The sequence below is a fragment of the Notolabrus celidotus genome, chromosome 13 (assembly GCF_009762535.1).
Source record: "Notolabrus celidotus isolate fNotCel1 chromosome 13, fNotCel1.pri, whole genome shotgun sequence".
Classification (NCBI taxonomy): Eukaryota; Metazoa; Chordata; class Actinopteri; order Labriformes; family Labridae; genus Notolabrus; species Notolabrus celidotus.
The window spans coordinates 1,215,037-1,234,753 of record NC_048284.1 but is presented as its reverse complement, the minus strand read 5'-3'; the positions used below and the strand labels follow the sequence as shown (position 1 = coordinate 1,234,753).

Below are 19,717 nucleotides of genomic sequence, written 5' to 3'. Positions count from 1 at the left end.
ATTGTGTGCTCGTCATACCTAAAGTCTCTAAAAGTAGTATGGGAGGTAGAGCCTTCAGTTATCAGGCCCCTCTCCTTTGGAATCATCTACCAGTCAGGGTCCGTGAGGCAGACACCCTCTCTACTTTTAAGAGTAGGCTTCAAACTTTCCTTTTTGATAAAGCTTATAGTTAGATCTGGATCAGGCTTGGACCAGGTCTTAGTTCTGCTGCTATAGGCTTAGACTGACACACTGGGACCCTGTCTTTCCCTCTCTCTCCTCTCTCTGCCTATCTCTCACTTTAACTCTTCCTGTCCCATTAAAGTTACTAACCATAGACCTTTCTGGAGTCCCTGAGCTCCCTTGTCTTGTAGGTTCCTCTGGGTCTCTGCTGTAGATTCCTTTTTGGGGTCTTTCTTTCTTTCCTTTTTCCTTTCATTCCTTCTTTCCTGCTGTCCTTCTTTCATTCCTTTTCTTTCTTTGTTTTCTTTCTTTTTTCTTCTTTCCTTCATTTCTCCTTTCTTTTCTGTTCTTCATTCTTTCCTTCCTTCCTTCTTTCTCTCTTTCATTCCTTTTTCCTGTCATTCCTTCTTTGCTCCTGTCATTCTTTCTTTCATCACATCTCTCTCTTCTTCTGTCTTCCTTCTTTCCTTCTTTCTTTCTTTCTTTCTTCATCCTTTATGTCTCCTTTTCTCACCCCGTCCTTTCCTTCTGTCATTCCTTCACCATTTATTCTCCTCTTTTTCTTTCTTCTGGTCTCCCTCTCTTCTCTCTTTTCATAGACCTTTCTGGAGTCCCTGAGCTCCCTTGTCTTGTAGGTTCCTCTGAATCTCTGCTGCTGTGGACGTGCCAGACTCCAGCTGCTACAACTACTACTATCCGTCTCCCCACTATCATCTCTCTCTCTCTTCATCTCCCTCTATCCCTCTCTCCAACACGGTCTCAGCAGATGTGTGTCTAACATGAGTCTGGTCCTGCTGGAGGTTTCTGCCTGTTAAAGGAAGTTTGTCCTTGCCACTGTAACTTGCTAAATGCTGCAAAGTGCTCTGCTCATGGTGGATTAAGATGAGATCAGACTGAGTCCTGTCTGGAAGATGGGACTGGATCTGATCCGGTCTTGATGTTGGGTCTTTGTTTGGAAAGAGTCTGAGGAGAACGTCTGATGGGATTTGATAAATCATAATGTCAAACTTTTTAGAAACACATATATCAACATTTTATGTAGCATTCCACGTCCTTTTTGAATTGAGGTTGTATATTGAGTTATATATGAATAGGGGTGTGGCCTCCTTGACTGACAGGTGGGGGGTTTAGCTGTTAGCAAAGTGGTTGGGTTATGGCCTAAGCTTCATTCCTGTCTGTTTTCTAGATTAGCAGGAGGTCAGTTGAAGTCAGCATTTCTAATGTGGTGATTGCTCTATAAGCTTCATAACACTCCTTGTATTAAATTACAGTCAGTGAGTATAAAACTGTATCATGAGACCTTTATAATCCATCTGATAAGGTTTTGTTCTGTCTATTAATGTTTGACTGCAGTTGTTAGAATGATTTATTCCAAAGGTCAGATCTGCTGTGTGATAACGTTTCCTTAAAGAACACTTTAGTGTGAAGGTGAACAGAGAAGATAATCTGACGTCTGGAAACCTCCTGCTGTTAGTTACATGTTTGTTCTCTCTCTGGTTGGATTCTTGTAAGAAGCTGCTGATTAATTTCACCATCACTCATCGACTTCATGCAGATTATTTTCACCATCTGAAGGTAATGTTATACACACTTTTAAATCATGTTTGTGTGAGCGGCTGTCAAACTGATTTGAGAACAGTAGAGATGGTGTTGGAAATCTGATGTGTTATTTTGGTGACTGCATCGGTGGAATGAACACAGGAACAAGTAGAAACCTGAGTGTGACTGAAGCTGAAACTCATTTAGTCAATCACACTGAGTGAGCAGAGAAACGGACACGGTGCTACCTGAGATGTAGACTCCTGCTCAGATTATTTCACTTTTTACATTTTGACTTCATTCTGTGGCTCATTTTCAGAAGTTTTTTTTTGTGTCATACATATATTCTATGCCTAGCCCACATTGGCCCACAAGACACCATAAATTCACGCACTCCAGGGTCAGGGCGCACAGCACGTTCATTCATTGTCATGAAACAGAAGAAGAAAAGTAAGACATCATACACACGACTTATCAAGACTATCATGTCTTCTTTTTCAGCTTTTGGGACAAAATGAGCGAGCTTAAACAAGCCACAGAAAAAAAACATTCCTAATTTCGCTCATCCATCCACCACAGGCTTTTTACGATTTCATGACACAATAACTCTCAGAGGTTGTCATAGTTTGTAGAGTACAAAAGAAAATAGGATTTCAATTCAACCTAATCACACAACTCACAAAGTCTGTTTTCTTCTGGGATGTTTTTAAAACAACTGACCTCGATAGCGTGAGGAAGAACTCCAAATCTTTACTATGTGACCGGGGATCTTTGGCTTCTAGATAAACAAGATGTTACAGATAACTCAAGAGATGAAATTCTGTTTGATCCGCACATCTTTAGTTTTGGTTTGGACACAATGTTTTCAAATAATTTTTCTTTAAACTTCAGCAAGAGCCTATCTATCACAGAGTTAACATACCAGCACAGAGTATTCCTGCATGTCCACCTCCTCAAAAATCGAGTAAAGCTCTTTTGTCCATGGAGAGTTATGTATTTTGCTCCAAATAAATACCTCCTTGTTTATTCTGTCGTCTGCCATTTTGATGAGCCGTTCCACATTGGATCATTTCACATGTTTATGGCACAGACTCTGGGACCCAGCCCATGTCTCCCTGAATAGTTAGGATCAGAGCAAATCTATGACCCCAGAAAAGACCTGATCAATCAATCAATCTTTATTTGCATAGCGCCAAATCACAGAGCAGAGCAGGTCTAGACCACTCTATGTCAAATTATGAACAGAGACCCAACACCAAGACAGGGTAAGACTCAGTCTGACCCCACCTTAATCCACCATGAGCATTGCACCTCGCAGTATTTAGCTAGTTACAGTGGAGAGGACAAACTTCCTTTAACAGGCAGAAACCTCCAGCAGGACCAGACTCATGTTAGACACACATCTGCTGAGACCGAGTTGGGTCTGGAAAGAGGGATAGAGGGAGATGAAGAGAGAGAGGGAGCGGTGATAGTGATGAGACTAGTATTAGAAGCTGTTGCCACTGGAGTCCAGCATGTCTGTATCAGCTGGAGTCTGGAACATCCACAGCAGGAGGAGGACGCTCAGGGAAAGGTCTATGGTTAGTAACTTTAATGGGACAGGGAGAGTTAAAATAAGTGTTGAGGGGGTTTGGGGGAAGGGGGTGAGATAGCTGAACTGTTTTTCTATATTATTTAAAAAAAACGTGGATCCATCTGACCTGCAGCTTTCATCATGTGGTACCAAAACAACCACCCTGTATTCTAAATACTTTTTGTGCTGAAACATTAACAGGGTACAAGCCAGCTGACAGGTTTGCCTGTGCCCAGGACAAGGCGACTCATGAAAGCCCCCCCACCACCAACACACATGAGCGCATACACACAGAAACCAACAGGAGGTTATCATGCTTTACGAACAGCTCAATTATGCCCCAAAATGTGAATTGTCTGTCATATCTTGTGTTTGAGCTGCCCTGATCTAAATATGATGTCTCACATCTAACAGTCTCTTCAGTAAAGCTTATAAGATTATTTGAGAAAAAAATTCTGCCAAGTTCTGCCAGCATCCTACTGAGAGTATTCCAATTTCCCCCAGTTCGAACTGAATTGAACTATAAATAGATCCAGATGAGCTCTGAAGTAAACAATAAGTACATGTATGTAAAAAGAAATACAATTAATGTGGCGCCATCTGGTGGTAGAATCCTAAATGACACCGTGGCAGAGAGTACTGGTGTCTGTGATGTACATCTTGTTGTAATGAGGAACATGTTGTGTTTGCGTGAAGGTGGAGGTTCTACTATGAATCAGTGTGAGGACAGAGAGGAGGGAGCCCCTCTCTCTAAAACCGCTCTGTGTGGGAAACATGAAGCTCAGAGGTGAGATGAAGATCTCTAACTCTATGTCTATTCTCTGTGTTAAAGCTCACATCACTCCACCATCATTATTCACACTCAAAGCTCTCTGTGTGTCACATTTTCCCAGTGATTTGAAGTGTTCTGTATTTTTTTGTGATTCCCTCAGTATTAAAGATCAGAGAACAGACTCAGCTAAACCTGACAAGACACCTGCAACCAGCTGCGTGTCCTTAAAGTGCGATCCATCCAAGGGCGGACTGGTAAAGATCAAAGATGAACGAAGGTTTGATCATCACACTATCACGCTGTTTTTATCAGAATCAAAACATTTAATATGCTTTTGGGGTTTTTTTAAGTTATATTTTTGGGCATTTTTGCTGTTTTGATAGGACAGCTGAAGAAAGAAATGTGGGGTGTAGAGAGTGGGGTGGACATGCAGTAAATGGTCGAGGCTGGAATCGAGCCTGCGACCTCTGCGACGAGGACTATAGCTTCTGTAAATGGGGCGCGGTTAGACCACTAGGCCAATGGCGCCCCTTTATTTAATATGCTTTAAATCATTTCAGCACTACTTGAACCTGTAAGATTCATGCTTATCTTTATTCATCTATTTCTTGATTCTGTTAGGGTCAAACACAAGAGACCAGACTCAGCTGTGTCCAGTTTTGTGTCCCTCAAGAGTGACCAATCCAAGGATAAGCTATTCACATTCAAAAATGAACATCAGTCTGCTCAACAAAGGTAACTATTCATCACATTGTTTTATCAGAATCAAAACACAACATACATTTGAAACCTGTAAGAGTCAGTGTTCATGTTTGTTCATTAGTGTTTGTGCTTCTGTTAGTGTCAAACACAAGAGACCAGATTCTACTGTGTCCAGCTTTGTGTCCCTAAAAAGTGACCAATCCAAGGATAAGCTATTTACGTTCAAAGACGAACACCAGTCTGCTCATCAAAAGTAACTTTTCATTGTTTTTATCAGAATCAAAACACAAGATACATTTCAAAACTGTACGATTCACTGCTCATCATTATTCATCAATGTTTGTGATTCTGTTAGGGTCAAACATAAGAGACCAGATTCTACCGTGTCCAGCTTTGTGTCCTTCAAAAGTGACCAATCAAAGGATAAGCTATTTACGTTCAAAGATGAACATCAGTCTGCTCAACAAAGGTAACTATTTATCACATTGTTTTTTATCAGAATCAAAACATGACAAACTTTCAATACATTTCAAACCTGTATGATTAATTGCTTATCTTTATTCATCTATTTCTTGATTCTTTTAGTGTCAAACACAAGAGACCAGATTCTACTGTGTCCAGCTTTGTGTCCCTAAAAAGTGACCAATCCAAGGATAAGCTATTCACGTTCAAAGATGAACATCGGTCTGCTCATCATTCATCACATTGTTTTTATCATAATCAAAACATTAGATACATTTCAAACCTGTAAGATTAATTGCTTATCTTTATTCATCTATTTCTTGATTCTGTTAGTGTCAAACACAAGAGACCAGATTCTACTGTGTCCAGCTTTATGTCCCTAAAAAGTGACCAATCCAAGGATAAGCTATTCACGTTCAAAGACGAACATCAGTCTGCTCATCAAAAGTAACTATTCATCACATTGTTTTATCAGAAACAAAACATATGACAAACTTTCGATACATTTGAGACCTGTAAGAGTCAGTGCTCATCTTTATTCATTAGTGTTTGTGCTTCTGTTAGTGTCAAACATAAGAGACCAGACTCTAGTACTCCTGAAGCCCTACATGTGAACATCAAGAGTGACCGGTCCATGGGTAAACCCTACCATTCCAAAGATGGAAAGATTTCTACTAATAAAAGGTAAGACTCTAAAACTGAACATACTAGTGTTTTGCATTGAACATTTAAAATTCATTATTATTGTGCTTAGTGTTTTTTCTGTAAAGGTGAACATTTTCAGTGTTTGTGTTTCCATCAGGATCCCACAGCAGTAAACAGTATTTGACCCAGAAAAAACTGTACTCAGCATGTAGTACCTTCATGTGCGTCCTGTGTTTTCAGGAGGATCCAGCAGTGTTTCTACCAGGATCCACTACATAGAATCTATCACATCAACACTGTGTGCCCTTATATCATATACACTACATGATCTTATATTTGTTCCACAGAGTTCAGAGATCAGAGGCTCCCAATGGTCAGTCTGCCCAGCAGCATCAAACACAGCTGGACTCCATATTTATGGTGAGTAAATGTACAAACACAGCTCCTCCTGAGAATCAGAGCACACACTCTTTAGATGTAGATGATTCTGAATTGTTTCCTGATTGATTTACAAACATAGTCTCTGCCTGGATCATGATCACACTCAGAGTTTGACTGATTGAATGAAGTCTTACATTTCTGACCTGCACAGGGTCAGAGGTCATGGTGGATGGTAGTCTCACACAAACCCAGAGTCTAATTTGAGGATTAAACAACAGAAACACTTTGCTCCATTTTAATGACAGCTGCTGCTTTCAGCTTCATTCTGATAAACACATCAGGTCTAAAGGCACTGCAGACTTATTCAGCCGGAAACAACACCAGGATATGTCTCTGATATGAAGCTTCTTTAATATTAGCTCTATTCCTAGAGGACAGGACCATCTACAGACTAAATACTGAACCACCATTGTGATCCAGTCTTCATGCTGCACTCTGCAGACCAGCAGGCTCTCTGTCTGTCACGGATTATCTGATGTTCTATTTTGTTCTGTTCCAGATGCTCCAGGAGAAAATCATCAGTTTTGTGAAAAAGGAGCTGAAGAAGATCCAGAGAGCTCTGAGGGCAGATTACCCAGAATACTTAAAGAGTTTGAGGGAGGATGAGGATGAAGAGCAGAGAAGGAGCAGAGTGGCATTTCTGAAGATCACTCAGCACTTCCTGAGGAGAATGAAGCAGGAGGAGCTGGCTGACTGTCTGCAGAGCAGTAAGAGGATTTGAAAATGTTGAGAGCGTGTTCTAGAGGGGTGATAGGGCACTATGAGCTCTTTAAGATACAAAGGTGTCTGATCATTAAGAGCTTTGTAGGTCAGAAGAAGGATTTTAAATTCTAGTCTAGATTTAATGGGGAGCCAGTGTAGAGAAGCTAACATGGGAGAGGTGTGCTCTCTCTTCCTAGTTCTAGTGAGTACTCGAGCTGCAGCATTCTGGACCAGCTGAAGGTTCTTTAGAGACTTATCAGGGCAGCCTGATTAAAGGGTATTACAGTAATCTAACCTGGAGGTAACAAATGCATGGACTAGTTTTTCTGCATCGCTCTGAGACAGGATGTGTCTCATTTTAGAAATATTGTGCAAGTAAAAAAAAAGGCTGGCCTTGAAATTTGCTGAGTAAGGGAGTTGAAGGATAAATCTTGATCAAATAGGACTCCTAGATTCCTAGCAGAGGTGCTGGATGCCAGACTGATGCCCTCAAAGACAGTAGAGTTAAGCGGTAAGAAATGTATGGTCATCCAGGCCTTTATATCTTTAGGACATGATTCTAGCTTAGATAACTGGTTTCTTCTTCAAGTTTATCTTTGAGTTAAAATTTGTCAGACTGACTGTAGCTGCAACTAATTGATAGCATTAATTGAAGCAATACAGAACCAGCAGCGTGGACAGCAAGCCGTCTTTCAGGCCTACCCAGATTATTCATAGTTTAGTTTTTAATGTGATTGCTGGTAAAATGCCTCTGCTCTACTTGTGTATGATCGTCAGGGGCTTTTAAACATCAGAGATGCCCAAGACATGTCGTTTGAGCACTAGTTTGGAAGGCAATCTTTAAGCCCTCCTCTGTTTTCATCAACCATACTGGCATACCTGTGTCCCCCAGCTTATGGCATTCTTCATAGGAAGAAAGCTAGGAGACAGGGAAAGTGGGGTGATGTTCTTGTGAGGACAAGGGCTACCCTCCAGTTCAACCGTTGCAACAATTCAGGCCTCCTTCGCAGTAGTTAAGCCACCACAGGCGTTCTAGGCAAGGTGAATCCTACCCATCATTCCTTATTACCTCCTAGAGCGCCACCTTTACCTGCTGGGGGAGGCTCCCCTTCCTAGGCATGTCTTGCACCCCCAGATACAGTCTGGATAACAGAAACCATGTCCAAACAACAGGCAGAGAGGAGCTTGTTCCACCTCTGGAAGTTACATTTTTTTTTCATATTAATAAACTCTGATTTGACTTGACTGGCATGTCTCGTTTGTTCACTCAGGAACTGTTGATCCAGAGTGCCAACAAAAACTGAAGTCTACTCTGAGAGAGAAGTTCCAGTGTGTGTTTGAGGGGATCGCTAAAGCAGGAAACCCAACCCTTCTGAACCAGATCTACACAGAGCTCTACATCACAGAGGGCGGGACCGGAGAGGTCAATGATGAACATGAGGTCAGACAGATTGAAGCAGCATCCAGGACACCTGACAGACCAGAAGCAACCATCAGACAAGAAGACATCTTTAAAGGCTCACCTGGAAGAGCTGAACCAATCAGAACAGTGATGACAAAGGGAGTGGCTGGCATCGGGAAAACAGTCTTAACACAGAAGTTCACTCTGGACTGGGCTGAAGACAAAGACCACCAGGACATCCAGTTCATATTCCCCTTCACTTTCAGAGAGCTGAATGTGCTGAGAGAGGAAAAGTTCAGCTTGGTGAAACTTGTTCATCACTTCTTTACTCAAACCAGAGAAGCAGGACTCTGCAGGTTTGAAGAGTTCCAGGTTCTGTTCATCTTTGACGGTCTGGATGAGTGTCGACTTCCTCTGGACTTCCACAACAATCAGATCCTGACCGATGTTAGAAAGTCCACCTCAGTGGATGTGCTGCTGACAAACCTCATCAAGGGGAACCTGCTCCCCTCTGCTCGCCTCTGGATCACCACACGACCTGCAGCAGCCAATCAGATCCCTCCTGAGTGTGTTGACATGGTGACAGAGGTCAGAGGGTTCACTGACCCTCAGAAGGATGAGTACTTCAGGAAGAGATTCAGAGACCAGGAGCAGGCCAGCAGAATCATCTTCCACATCAAGACATCCCGAAGCCTCCACATCATGTGCCACATCCCGGTCTTCTGCTGGATCACTGCTACAGTTCTGGAGGATGTGCTGAAGACCAGAGAGGGAGGAGGGCTCCCCAAGACCCTGACTGAGATGTACATCCATTTCCTGGTGGTCCAGTCCAAACGGATGAGCATCAAGTACGATGGAGGAGCTGAGACTGATCCACACTGGAGTCCAGAGAGCAGGGAGATGATCCAGTCTCTGGGGAAACTGGCTTTTGAGCAGTTGCAGAAAGGAAACCTGATCTTCTATGAGTCCGACTTGACAGAGTGTGGCATCAATATCAAGGAAGCCTCAGTGTACTCAGGAGTGTTCACACAGATCTTTAGAGAGGAGAGAGGACTGTACCAGGACACGGTGTTCTGCTTCATCCACCTGAGTGTTCAGGAGTTTCTGGCTGCTCTTCATGTCCATCTGACCTTCACCAAGTCTGGACTCAACCTGATGGAAGAAGAACAAACAACATCCCTGATCTCTAGAATCTCAAAAGAGAAACCTCAGCTTCAACATCTCCACAAGAGTGCCACAGACAAGGCTTTACAGAGTCCAAATGGACACCTGGACTTGTTCCTCCGCTTCCTCCTGGGTCTTTCACTGCAGACCAATCAGACTCTCCTGAGAGGTCTGCTGACACAGACAGGAAGTAGCTCAGAGACCAACCAGAAAACAGTCCAGTACATCAAGAAGAAGATCAGTGAGGATCTGACTGCAGACAGAAGCATCAACCTGTTCCACTGTCTGAATGAACTGAATGACCGTTCTCTCGTGGAGGAGATCCAACAGTCCCTGAGATCAGGAAGTCTCTCCACAGCTGAACTGTCTCCTGCTCAGTGGTCAGCTCTGGTCTTCATCTTACTGTCCTCAGAGAAAGATCTTGACCTGTTTGACCTGAAGCAGTACTCTGCTTCAGAGGAGGCTCTTCTGAGGCTGCTGCCAGTGATCAAAGCCTCCAACAAAGCTCTGTAGGTGGATACAAGAGATGTTGGGTTTTCTAATATTTTGTTCATAACAAATCAAAATGTGTATGTGCTCATTTATTCCTTTTCAGGCTGAGTGGCTGTAACCTCTCAGAGAGAAGCTGTGAAGCTCTGTCCTCAGTCCTCAACTCCCAGTCCTCCAGTCTGAGAGAGCTGGACCTGAGTAACAACGACCTGCAGGATTCAGGAGTGATACTATTGTCTGCTGGACTGAACAGTCCACACTGCAAACTGGAAACCCTCAGGTCAGGTTTGCTGCTAGACCGTCTTAAATGATACAGGAATGGAAATGGTAAATATTGGTACACCTTTGCTCATTCCATGTTTTTTTTTTTTAATTGTAGGCTGTCAGGCTGTCTTATCAAAGGGGAAGGGTGTGCTTCTCTGGCCTCAGCTAAGCACTCCAACCCCTCCACTCTGATAGAACTGGACCTGAGCTACAATCATCCAGGAAACTCAGGGGTGCAGATGCTGTCTGCACTCTGGAGTCTGGATACACTGAGGTATGAACAGACAACGAGAGCCCAAAACAGCAGGTGCAAGAGAAAAAAGGGATCTTGTTTTACTTAAATTCTTCCAGAACAGTTTCATTGCTACATGTGTTGAGGTCCATGTAAATTGTTCTCAGATATTTCATGTTTAGTTTTGAAACATGTAATTATTTAATACACTAGCCTCTGTGCTGACTGCAGCATCATCCAACTGTTTAATGGCTGCTTAAAAAAAGTCAGATGTGACTATTCACCCACTAATGTTGTGTTAACATAAAGAAAGTAGACCTAGTAGTATGTTACATTGTCATAACATTATCATTTTTAAAAAATATATTTATCACAGTATTGCCTCATAAAATAAATATCAAATTATTTTAAAAAAATCTTCACTCTATCTAAAAATATGTTGCTACTCACATTGTATGCTTGGTTTCTAATCTAAATACTCCCATTCAACTTTTTGTCTTATTCCAAAAACTGCTGAAACTTGTCCCACTGCTTCTCGTCTCAGAGTAGGCAGTGGTTCCCAATATTTTGGAGGGCAGGAGTTGGAAGCCTTCCTTGGTTCTTTCTGTCTTCACCTTGCTAAGAACAACTCTACCAAGTCGGGTTAGCTAGTTACACCTAGTTGGCTCCATCTCCTCAGTTGGCTACTGCTGGCTCGGAATTAGCTTTACTGCCTCTGTTGGTGTTAGATGCCACTGCCTTATCTGGCCAGTGTGGCTGCCCTCACAGTTCCTGTCTATGAACAGTATCTGGATGTAGATGGAGCTTAAAAGGTTGGTTTGGCCAACCCTCCAACTATGGAGCAGTCCCTGACATCTAAGCACTGCAGATTCTCTGCCTCACAGCTGGAGTAGATTCACCAAGCACAGATTTTTTATTTTAAAGACTTATCAAGCGATGTGTCCGGCAAAGCTTGGGTCTCTGGCTGCCCATGACATCCCACTAGTGCCTCTTCTAAATAAGGTCAGGGTTGCCACTGACAACATTCTTTGTGTGTCCGCTTTGCAACTCTCTCTCTCTCTTGGCAGAGGGATGACGATGGTGGCATAGAGACATCTGTGGCTAACTCTGTCCTAAGTTCTGGATAGAGATCGAGCTGTTTATATGGACATGTCTGTTTCTGCTGAGGGACTGTTTGGGCAAACACTTGATGCCATCCAGGAAAATTAGAGCTGAGGAAGAAGCAGACAGAATCTCTTGGTAATATCATTCCTTGACGTGATGTGAAACCCAAGCCACATGCGAGTGCCTGCCAATCGGCTTGGCGCAATGGGCCCTCAGAAGGATTCAGTGTTTAGGAGGCACTTCTTGGGACTTGAACTCTCATGGGAGATAGGGTGAATGAAGGGTGTAGCGTCAGCTGAATCTATCCCCCAGTGCAGTCCAGACACTGGTAGTGGTGGTGTTGACTGAAACTGACATCTGAGGCTATTGAGATGATGAACCTGAAAAACTGGATGGTAATGGAAATATATCTGATGATGTCATCTGAAGCTGATAAGATGATGAAACTGTGGGACTGGGCAGAGATGGGGAGGTGGAGGGGTGTGCATAAAAATGGCTTGTGTGAACTGGAGAAAGAGAAACCCATGTCTGTGAAGGTTCTCAGTCATCCAGGTCAGGGTAATTCAAAGCTTGATTCGAAAAAGGCAACTGAATTTCTACCAAGTTCAGTTGCCTTTAGGGGTCAAGCTTTGAGAAAGCCATATTTAAAAAAGAAAGCAGCAGTATGATAGGCAAAGAATGATGGTTTATTAAAGTGTTCTTGGATAGATATTACCGACTGATGAGAACAGCTGATGATCACGAAAGATGTGTTTCAGCATGTGTGAAGGAGTGAATACAACATAGTTATAATAAATCAGCATATAGAACAAAGTCTTCCTAACATAACTTTAACCAGAGCCCCTTTTATTTTAAGGCTTTAAGATGAGATCAGACTGAGTCCTGTCTGTAAGATGGGACTGGATCTGATCCTGTCTTGATGTTGGATCTTTGTTAATAATAGAACATAGAGTACGGTCTAGACCGGCTCTGTTTGGAAAGAGTCTGAGGAGAACGTTTGTTGTAAATTGGGGCAATACAAATAGACTGATTGGTTGATTGAGGGATTAAATTATCTTTGTATGAATTGTGCTTTATAAATAAACTTCCCTTGCCTAATCAGTAAAAATAAAGATTTTTGTCAATAGACAAAGGATCAAATTATCCTTTGCACTAATGGAAAAAACAGTGTTGAACAGCAGGTAGGACTCATGTTGGACTGAACATCACTCTGACTGTGTTTCTTCCTCCAGGGTGGACCATGATGGAGAGCAGTGGTTAAAACCTGGACTGAAGAAGTGTAAGTGTGGAATCAGTTTGACTCATGAGGACCAAACAGCAGACTGTCAGCTAACAAAGAATAAAGCCTTCAGGTGTGTCTGATGATAAACTGCTGCTGTGTTTCTTTCCCTCCATCAGATTCCTGTGAACTCACTCTGGACTCAAACACAGCACACAGACACCTCAAACTGTCTAAAAACAAGAAGGAGGTGACATGCGAGAAAGGGGATCAATTCTATCCTGATCATCCAAAAAGATTTGAATACTGTCCTCAGCTGCTGTGTAGAGATGGCCTGACTGGTCGCTGTTACTGGGAGGTTGAGTGTAAAGGAGAGGTTTATATATCAGTGAGTTACAGAGGAATCAGCAGGAAAGGAGACAGTCCTGACTGTGTGTTTGGATCTAATGATCAGTCCTGGAGTCTGATCTGCACTGATAGAGGTTACTCTGTGTGTCACAATAACAGAAGAACAGACCTCCCTCTCTCCTCAGTCTCTGTCCCTGACAGAATAGCAGCGTATGTGGACTATCCTGCTGGCACTCTGTCCTTCTACAGAGTCTCCTCTGACACGCTGATCCACCTCTACACCTTCTACTCCACATTCACTGAACCTCTCTATCCTGGGTTTAGATTGCGGTCATATGGTTCCTCAGTGTCTCTGTGTTCTCTGTAGCAGGGAGGGTCTCCTTCTCTCTACACAAACACTACAAACAGAGACAGCTGCAGCTAACAGTTTACACCCTGTACTAACACACACTTAATAAGACAGAGACAAAGGAGGAATGACATGCATCAAATCATGCAAGGACCGTTAATCGATCCAAAGAGCAGTGTGATATGGACTGCAACCTCATGGAGCTAAATCAGCACCCCGTTGAAAGAAATCTTGAAGACTATATTCATCTAAACTACATTCATTAGGAGTGTCAAAAACCACAAACCCGAGTAATAAACAATGTTCTCAATATCCTGTATTCAATAAACAAGAATGTCTTAAATCTTGAAAACATCAACAATGTAAGTTTAAAGCCACATGTAACATGAATGTGTGTAATCATATGCTGCAACTAATTATGTGCACATAAAGTCATTACTTGTAACTTTATCATTATTTACAAGATTCAGCACATTGTGATTTAAAAAATGTGTTTTACTAATCATTAGGTTCTGGGAAATTGTACAGAATTGTTTTTAAATATGAACTAAGTTTGATTTTAAAAAAGGGGCCTAAGATTTTGCCCTGCAAGAGGTACTTAACGAATAAAAGCCGAAGCCCTGAGCTTGTGATTTAGTTTTTCCTCTGGAGGATCGACTCAGTGTTGCTCTATCTGTATGCCAGTATCCAATAAATTCGCTTCATCAGTTTCTACCTGTCTCCAGTGTTGGATTCCATGAGTTTTGCTAGTGCAATGAAAAACAGTGTTAGCTTTAAGTGACTGCATGAGGCCCTGACCTCTAGGCCCATTGGGTCCAAAGTATTTGCAATGACAAGGGATGTGCAATAATTATAGAATTCACAACATTTGGTGCAACTTACAGAAACACAATGTTCCTATACATTTCTGCACAAGCAGAAAAACTAAAATCACAATTAAAATTGATAAGCAACAACATACTCAATGCCCACTTTAGAGCAATATTCTATGAGCTAATCCGTACTGATGCTTTGTAATGGCAGCAGTGGGGTAGAAATGCATGTAATAGGTACACCACATAAAAAGTACACCTAAAAAATGCCCTGCATCCCCTTAGAGTAAATATAAGAGTCTGGATTATTCACAAGAAGATTTTAAGAACAATATTTCTTTAAAACAGTTTTTACACATGCACAAACTTAACTTTCTGAAATTACCCGGCTGAGCTGCATGTGTAAACAAAAACAGCCAAAGTTTTTAATTCTGACTTTACCCAGAAAATGTCCTATCAGCTCCCTAAAATGATTTCAGGGTAAAGTCAGAGTGAGCTTAGGACGCGGCAGGAAATGTTCGCTGAGTTATAATGTTCATATCATACGGCCAGAGTTCTGTCTAGTTTTAGTGCTTTTTTTGAAAATAGCTACTGTAGTGTAATTTGATAGAGGTGGTAGGTTTGCGCTACTTATTAATGTTCAATAGTCACAAACAGGGGTAAGCCTACATTTTTGGAGATGTGTATTTCACAAATATCCCCAGTCATATACACTGAACAAAAATATAAACTAATGGTCATCCAAGATGGCGCCACGGACGGTCGCCCTGGTACTGCGCTCTCTCGTACTTGTTGCGTTTTTCTCTTTTCTTGTATCTTTATGCTCCGCTTCTCTGGTTTCTTTTACCAGAGAAGAACTTGTTAACATTGGACAGTCCTCTGCCGAACTTTTTACACCGGTTTTCATTGAACCTTTAAGTTACACAGAGATTCTTGCTGGTGGAGCCGCAGCTCTCTATGGTCTTTGCCGGAGACGCCGGCGCCGGGGCAAGCGAGCAGGCGTGCTCGTCAGACTGAGACAGCGGGGGTTACGCAGTGCGCTCCCGTCCATTCACCTGGCGAATGTCCGCTCCCTGGCAAACAAGATGGATGAACTGCTGCTCCTCAACTCAAGAAACACGGACTTTTGCAGATCCGCCGCCCTGTGTTTCACTGAAACCTGGCTCAGTGAACACATCCCAGACAGCTCGCTGCACTTACCGGACTTTCAGCTCCACAGAGCGGACCGCGTAAAGGAACTCTCTGGGAAGGCGAGAGGAGGCGGAATCTGTTTCTACATAAACGAAGGTTGGTGTACAGATACCACAGTGTTGAAGAAGTCATGCAGTCCAAATCTGGAGACTCTTTTCATAAACTGCAAACCCTTCTATTCGCCGCGGGAGTTCTCCTCCTTTATTCTGGTCGGCGTCTACATCCCACCTCAGGCCTGCGTAACGGAGGCGTTACAGCACCTGGCTGACCAGATTACAGACGTGGAGAAAAAACATCCTGACTCTCTGCTCATCATTCTCGGGGATTTTAACAGAGCAAATTTAACCCACGAACTACCTAAATACAGACAGCATATTAAGTGTCCCACCAGGGAGTCTAACACTCTGGACCACTGCTACACAGTAATAAAGGACTCATATCGCTCTGTCCCCCGTGCAGCTTTAGGACTATCTGATCACTGTCTGATTCATCTCATCCCGACCTACAGGCAGAAGTTAAAAACAGCTAAGCCTGTAGTTAGGACTGTGAAGAAGTGGACGGAGGAGTCAAAGCAGGAGTTACAAGCCTGCTTTGATTGCACTGATTGGAGTGTTTTTGAAGCTGCATCAGGAAACCTCAATGAACTCACTGACACTGTGACTTCATACATCAACTTCTGTGAGGACATGTGTGTGCAGACCAGGACCTTCTGCACATACAACAACAATAAGCCCTGGTTCACACCTCAACTGAGGAAGCTGCGTCAGGCCAAAGAAGAGGCCTACAGGAGTGGGGACCGGGACCTGTTCAAGCAGGCCAGAAACAAACTGACGAGAGGGATCAAGGTAGCTAAGAGGAGCTACACTGAGAAGTTAAAACAGAGCTTCTCTGCCAACGACCCCTCAGAAGTTTGGAGAGGCCTGCGTGAAGTTACAAGCTACAGGAGACCCTCCCCCCACCCTGAAGGTAACAAAAGACTAGCTGACGACCTGAACAGCTTCTACTGCAGGTTTTCACACCCCACACCCGAACACTCTGATTTACCTGGCCCCCCCACAAGCCCCTCCCCACCCCCCTCTGACCCCCCACCTGCGCTGACGATCTGTGAAGATGAGGTAATCCAGCTCTTCCAGAGACAAAAGACCAAGAAGGCTCCAGGACCAGACGGCGTGTCCCCCTCCTGCCTGAGAGTCTGTGCTGAGCAGCTGGCCCCCATCTTCACAAAGATCTTCAACACATCGCTGGAGCTGTGTGAAGTGCCCTCATGCTTCAAAAGCTCCACCATCATCCCAGTCCCAAAGAAACCCACCATCACAGGACTCAATGACTACAGACCCGTCGCCCTGACGTCTGTGGTCATGAAGTCCTTCGAGAGACTAGTGTTGAGCCACCTGAAAGACATCACAGGCCCCCTGCTGGACCCCCTGCAGTTTGCCTATCGGGCAAACAGGTCGGTGGAGGATGCAGTCAATATGGGTCTGAACTACATCCTGCATCACCTGGACTCCCCCAGGACCTACGCTAGGATCCTGTTTGTGGACTTCAGCTCTGCGTTCAATACCATCATACCAGACATCCTGCACCAGAAACTCACCCAGCTCACAGTGCCGGCCTCCATCTGTCAGTGGATCACCAACTTCCTGACGGACAGGAGACAGCAGGTGAGGCTGGGGAGCATCAAATCCAGCACCCGGACCATCAGCACTGGCGCCCCACAGGGATGTGTTCTCTCCCCACTGCTCTTCTCCCTCTACACCAATGACTGCACCTCAGGAGACCCCTCGGTGAAACTCCTGAAGTTTGCAGACGACACCACCGTCATCGGTCTCATCCAGGACGGAGACGAGTCTGCTTACAGACAGGAGGTGGAACAGCTGGCCCTCTGGTGTAGTCAGAACCATCTGGAGCTGAACCCGCTCAAGACGGTAGAGATGACAGTGGACTTCAGGAGAAGCCCCCCCCCACTCCCCCCCCTCACCATCCTGAACAGCACTGTGTCTACTGTGGACTCTTTCAGGTTCCTGGGATCCACTATTTCCCGGGACCTGAGGTGGACCTCCCACATAGACACAATCAGAAAAAAGGCCCAGCAGAGGATGTACTTCCTGCGTCAGCTCAGGAAGTTCAACCTGCCTCAGGAGCTGCTGATCATGTTCTACACCTCCATCATCCAGTCTGTTCTGTGTACCTCCATCACTGTCTGGTTTGGCTCTGCAACCAAACTAGACAAACACAGACTGCAGCGGACTATAAGGACTGCAGAGAAAATCATCGGTGTCGACCTGCCCCCCATCCAGGACTTGTACCGGTCCCGGGCCAGGAAACGGGCAGGGAGCATTACCGCTGACCCCTCACACCCTGGACACAAATTCTTCAAACTCCTCCCCTCCGGCAGGCGCTACAGATCACTGTGCGCCAAAACAACCCGCCATAAGAACAGTTTCTTCCCCCAGGCTGTCACTCTGATAAACACTAAACTATAACAGTGTCATACCTGTCAGATAAATACTCTCTGTAAATATACATGTAGATATACAATGCAACAATTCTCAAGCAGAATTCCATATTTCTATTTTTTGTATTATTTAACTTCTATTTTATAATGTAAAACTACCTCTGCAACTCACCACTGCACTTTATCATATTATTTTAGCCTGTACATATTAGTCAAGCCTATTTGTTGTTTCTTTGTATTTATAGCTAAGGTTATTGTTATTATATTTTCATTTTATTTTTTATTGTAGTTCTTATTCTTATTCCTATTCTTATGCCTTGTACAAAGAGAGCACAGTTTACCAAAGTCAAATTCCTTGTGTGTTCAAGCATACTTGGCGAATAAAGCTGATTCTGATTCTGATTCTGATTCTGAAGCCTACATTTTTGGAGATGTGTATTTCACAAATATCCCCAGTCATATACACTGAACAAAAATATAAACGCAACACTTTTGTTTTTGCTCCTATTTTTCATGAGCTGAACTCAAAGATCTAAGATTTTTTCTATGTACACTAAAGGCCAATTTCTCTCAAATATTGTTCACAAATTTCTCTAAATCTGTGTTAGTGAGCACTTCTCCTTTGCCGAGATAATCCATCCACCTCACAGGTGTGGCATATCAAGATGCTGATTAAACAGCATGATTATTGCACAGGTGTGCCTTAGGCTGGCCACAATAAAAGGCCACACTAAAATGTGCAGTTTTACTGTATTGGGGGGTCTAAGGGGGCTCCTCTAGTATCTTTTGTGCAAGTGTTCTTTGCATTTATCGAAATGAGCCTCATTGCAAATAACCTCAATTAATTCAACCTGGGTGACCTGCAAGTCACGTCTTTTAATATTACTTTTAAATGAGTTTTTTCATAATCAGACTTTTAGTCTGGCTTTCTGAGTGACAACTAGGAATGGGCATTTCAAGCCAAAATACTATTCGATAATCTTGGCATGTGTTCGATGATTCCCACAAAGCAGATAGGTCTGGGCCAGATCTGGCGTCACGCCGGCACTGCTGGCTGACTGCTGGCATGGCAAGTGGTATGTCAACCGGATGTGGACCAGGTCTGGCAATGATGGCATTGTATATATGATGGCATGCCACATCTGGCCCGATTGTGGCTTGGTTTATGTGGCCCAGATCTGTCCATGCCGCATCTGAGCCATTTAAGGTTGAGCTTGTGATTAAGCTCGCCCATGTGTGGGCTGTCTCTGGCAAACTATATATCTGGGCCACTTAAGGGCCGTCATTCTTTGCGGTATGTTGGGGGAGTCTAAGTGTATTGTGGGCCAGAACCGGGCCAGACCAATTTTGCTATGTGGGTTATTCGAATAATTTTCTATGTTGTTTTACCTGTATTAAATTACATTCACTGAGTGCTATACAACATGTATCATGAGACCTTTGCAATACATCTGATAAGATTTTGTTCTGTCTATTAATGTTTGACTGCAGTTGTTAGAATGATTTATTCCAAAGGTCAGATCTGCTGTGTGATAACATTTCCTTAAAGAACACTTCAGTGTGAAGATGAACGGAGTTTGGATTGTACGTGAATAATCTGACGTCTGGAAACCTCCTGCCGTCAGTTACATGTTTGTTCTCTCTCTGGTTGGATTCTTGTAAGAAGCTGCTGATTAATCTCACCATCACT

At 43.4% G+C, this 19,717-nt stretch overlaps 1 protein-coding gene across 1 annotated transcript; it reads left to right on the top strand.

Moving 5' to 3' along the window:
- The first annotated feature begins 3,984 nt into the window (after window positions 1-3,984).
- Window positions 3,985-13,587, top strand: LOC117824555 (NLR family CARD domain-containing protein 3-like). Its single transcript, XM_034700088.1, has 11 exons — window positions 3,985-4,061; window positions 4,207-4,323; window positions 5,775-5,894; window positions 6,096-6,153; window positions 6,243-6,275; window positions 6,796-7,003; window positions 8,270-10,073; window positions 10,160-10,333; window positions 10,433-10,591; window positions 12,886-12,932; window positions 13,052-13,587. Exons 1-11 carry the CDS (start codon window positions 3,985-3,987, stop codon window positions 13,585-13,587), a joined length of 3,333 nt encoding a protein of 1,110 aa, XP_034555979.1.
- The last annotated feature ends 6,130 nt before the right edge of the window (window positions 13,588-19,717 follow it).